Source organism: Gekko japonicus, unplaced genomic scaffold (genome assembly GCF_001447785.1).
Source record: "Gekko japonicus isolate JY-2015 unplaced genomic scaffold, Gekko_japonicus_V1.1 scaffold1595, whole genome shotgun sequence".
In the NCBI taxonomy this organism is placed as follows: Eukaryota; Metazoa; Chordata; class Lepidosauria; order Squamata; family Gekkonidae; genus Gekko; species Gekko japonicus.
Window position 1 is genome coordinate 305,684 of NW_015165866.1, and position 4,085 is coordinate 309,768.

General features: G+C 49.5%; 1 protein-coding gene across 1 annotated transcript in view; it reads left to right on the forward strand.

Moving 5' to 3' along the window:
- Positions 1–1,143: 1,143 nt before the first annotated feature.
- LOC107110459 (cytochrome P450 2K1-like) overlaps positions 1,144–4,085 on the forward strand; it is a 17,610-nt gene continuing 14,668 nt past the window's right edge. Inside the window, exon 1 of the mRNA XM_015411246.1 lies at positions 1,144–1,248. Coding sequence (XP_015266732.1) covers positions 1,213–1,248 — 36 coding nt within the window. The 5' untranslated portion in view covers positions 1,144–1,212. The remainder of the gene's footprint in view (positions 1,249–4,085) is intronic.

Here is a 4,085-nt window from a genome sequence, read left to right on the forward strand (position 1 = left end):
GTCACATGAGCAGTGACATAGACACATTGCTGTATGTTGGTTGGGCCTCCCTGCTGTTCCCAGGAAGAAGAAGAAGAGGAGGAGGAGGAGATTTGATTTATCCCGCACCCTTCACTACCTGGAGGAGTCTCAGAGTGTCTCACAATCTCCTTTCACTTCCCCTCCCCATAACAGACACCCTGTGAGGTAGGTGGGGCTGAAGGAGCTCTTGACAGAAACTGCTCTTTTTCAAGAACAGCTGTGCCAGATCTATGGCTTGCCCAAGGTCATCCAGCCAGGTGCAAGTGGAGGAGTGGGGAATCAAACCCGGTTCTCCCAGATTAGAGTTTGCACACTTAATCACTACACCAAACTGGCTCTCCCTGGCAACCCTAGTTCTGATGCACTTATTAAAAACATCTCTTACTTACTTACGTTCTTCGGTCTTTGAAGTAATGAGACTTCAAAACTGTTCCAAGGGTTCCCCTGTTTTTATTTGCTGGCATTCTATAAACTGACAATTTCTAAGAGGGGTGCCATCACTCCGCTGCCACCACGGCCTCTGGGTCAGAATAACACTCTTCCACTTCCACTCCTACAGCGATATCACCATTACCCTTGGTTACTTATTTATTATGAGATATCCTGTGCAAACAAACAGAACAGAGATCTGAAAGACGGTGGAGGAGGCTCAAAAGACATTTGATTGCAATTTTTCTTTTTTACCATCAAGTGAGGTCTGACTTATGGCGACCCCCGTGGGGTTTTCAAGGCAAGAGAAGTTCGGAGGTGCTTTGCCATTGCCTGCCTCTGCGTAGCAACCCTGGACTTCCGTGGTGGTCTCCCATCCAAATACTAACCAGGGCTGACCCTGCTTAGCTTCCAAGATCTGTTAAGTTGGGGCTAGCCTCAGCCATCCAGGTCAGGGCCGTGCAATATTGATTGCAATAATTGCTATCAATGATTCACCAGAGTTAGTATATAAAACGAGTATTTGTGCTGTTCACTGCAGGTAGACGTCCGTGATCCGGCTGGATTATACCATCTGCATTTTAACTACTTCAGACACCTTCTGAGGGCCAGGGCATAAATTTCATGGATCCTACTATACTGCTGTTCCTGTTTGTCTTTACCATGGCTTTTCTTTGGATAAAGGGCAATTTCTGGGACACCAGCAGCCAAGATCTTCCCCCAGGTCCAAGGCCATGGCCCCTCATTGGGAATCTCCACCTTATGGATGTGAAGAAGCCTTATAGGACCATGTACGAGGTAAATGTTTTCACAGAATCATAGAGTTGGAAGGGACCTCCAGGGTCATCTAGTCCAACCCCCTGCACAAGGCAGGAAATCCACAAATACCTTCACCCTACCTCCGGTGACCCCTGTTCCAAGTCCAGAAGATGGCAAATATAACAACCATCCAAGATCCCTGGCCAAACTTGGCCTGGAGAAATTGCTTCCTGACCCCAAAGTGGTGATTGGACATGTAAAAAGAAGGAGGAGAGAGTTGGATTTATACCCCGCCCTTCACTCGGAGTCTCAGAGTGACTCCCCACAAAAGACACCCTGTGAGGTCGGTGAGGGAACTCTTTCGAGAACTGCTTCTGAGAGAACAACACTGAGAGAACTTGTGACTGACCCAAGGTAACACCAACAGCTGCATGCAGAGGAGTGGGGGATCAAACCTGGTTCTCCTTTTCCCTGTGGCACCTGTGATAACACTCTTTGGCTTCCACGTATGTTTGTTTATTAAAAAAGTTATGCCCTGCCTTTCCCAATGGTGGACCTCCTGATGGCACCTGGTATTTTTGGCCACCGTGTGACAGAGTGTTGGACTGGAGGGGCCTTTGGTCTGATCCAACATTGGCCTCTCTTATGAAGTTGTTTACAAATTCAAACTTTGAAAACCCCCACAAAATACGATGAAACCCCACATGACCGCCCCCCACGAAAATGCCTGCTGTCTGCGCTCCATTAAGAGCCCTAAAGTAAAGGTAAAGGTTCCCTTGCTCGAAAGCCAGTCGAATCCGACTCTAGGGTTGCGGTGCTCATCTCCGTTTCAAAGCCGAAGCGCCAGCGCTGTCCAAAGACGTTTCCGTGGTCATGTGGCCGGCATGACTAAACACCGAGGCGCACGGAACGCTGTTCCCTTCCCACCGAAGTGGTACCTATTTATCTACTTGCAATTTCTTGCTTTCGAACTGCTAGGTTGGCAGGAGCTGGAAACAGAGACGGGAGCTCACTCCGCCATGCAACACTCGGGTCTCGAACTGCTGAACTACCGACCTTCCACAACCTGCAGTTCAGCGTCTTAACCACTTGAGCCACCGCAGCCCCCCATTAAGAGCCCTAGCAAATAGAATAACTTTGTAGCAACTTCATGAGATGGTGCACCCCTCATCTCCTGCTCTTCAGCGAGCCCATCCCATAGTGTGGGAAACTGTAATAGGTTCTAAGTGACACCAGGCAGGCTTTCTTAAGCAGAGGAACAACTAGAAGGTAGGGACCTGAAGACTAGAACTGGAACACAGTCCTATGCAAAGAGGGAGTCCTTTGGATACATGGGCCCTAGGTGACAGTCATAAAGGGCTTCAGAGGTCAGAACCACTGCTACAGTAGGGGTTTCTTTTTGTAGGTCAGAGAGAAATTATGCCGCTTCTAGGGTTTCCAGGTCTCCACTGGCCACTGGTGGGGGATGAGTGAGTAGGGTTGCCAGATCCAGGTTGGGAAACTCCTGGAGATTTGGGGATGGAGCCTGGGGAGGACAGGGACCTCAGCGGGGTACAATGCCATAGCGTCCACCCTCCAAAGTAGACATTTTTTCCCCAAGCGGGAATGATCTCTGTAGTCTGGTGATGAGATGTGATTCTGGGAGGTCCCCAGGTCCCGCCTGGAGGCTGGCATCCCTATGAAGTTGCCCCCCCCCCAAGTGTGAAATGACAGATGTCTATGAGAAATTCTGGGTTTGGTTTTGCTAAACCTAATTTTTTTTTGACAATTTCATTGTTTCTATGTTAACTGACACCCAAAAAGGAGGCTCATGCGGAGAGGGCAAAGGCCACCTACCTGTCTGACACAGGCCAGTCAGATGTTTCTGGGAGGTCCATAAGCAGGAGATTATCTACAGTTTGGTGTCATGGTTGAGTGCGCGGACTCTAATCTGGGAGAACCGGGTTTGATTCCCCACTCCTCCACTTGCAGCTGTTGGATGACCTTGGGCAAGCCATAGTTCTGATAAGAGCTGTTCTTAAAAAAGAGCAGTTTCTGTCAGAGCTCTCTCAGCCCCACCTACCTCACAGGGTGTCTGTGGTGGGGAGGGGAAGGGAAAGGAGTTTGTAAGCCGCTCTGAGACTCTGTTGGGTAGTGAAGGGCGGGGTATAAATCCAATCTCTTCTCTTCTTCTAATCTGGGAGGACCGGGTTTGATTCCCCACTCGCACCTGGCTGGATGACCTTGGGCAAGCTGTAGCTCTGATAAGAGCTGTTCTTGAAAAAGAGCAGTTTCTGTCAGAGCTCTCTCAGCCCCACGTCCCTCACTGGGTGTCTGTGGTGGGGAGGGGAAGGGAAAGGAGTTTGTAAGCTGCTCTGAGACACCTTCAGGTAGTGAATGGCGGGGTATAAATCCAATCTCCTCCTCCTCCTCCTCCTCCTCCTCCTCCTCTTCTTCTTCTTCTTCTTCTTCTTCTTCTTCTTCTTCTTCTTCTTCTTCTTCTTCTTCTTCTTCTTCTTCTCCTCCTCCTCTTCCTGTTGCCAGCCCCTGTGCTGTTTGCCAGTTTCCAGGTACAGCCCAGAGTTATCTGGGAAATACCACTGATCTCCACACCACATGATACAACCCAGCTGGGCTTTTCATTGACTCTACCTAGGACTCCAGTTTGGCGTAGTGGTTAGGAGCACAGGCTCTAATCTGGGATATCTTGGTTTGCTTCTCCCTCTCCAACACATGCAGCTGCTGGTGTGACCTTGGGTCAGTCATAAATTCTTTCAGAGTTGTTCTCTCAAGGACAGTTCTCAAGAGAGCTCTCTCAGCCCCACCTACCTCACAGGGTGTCTGTTGTGTGGAGGGGAAGTGAAATGAGTTTGTAAGCTGCTCTGAGACTCCTTTGG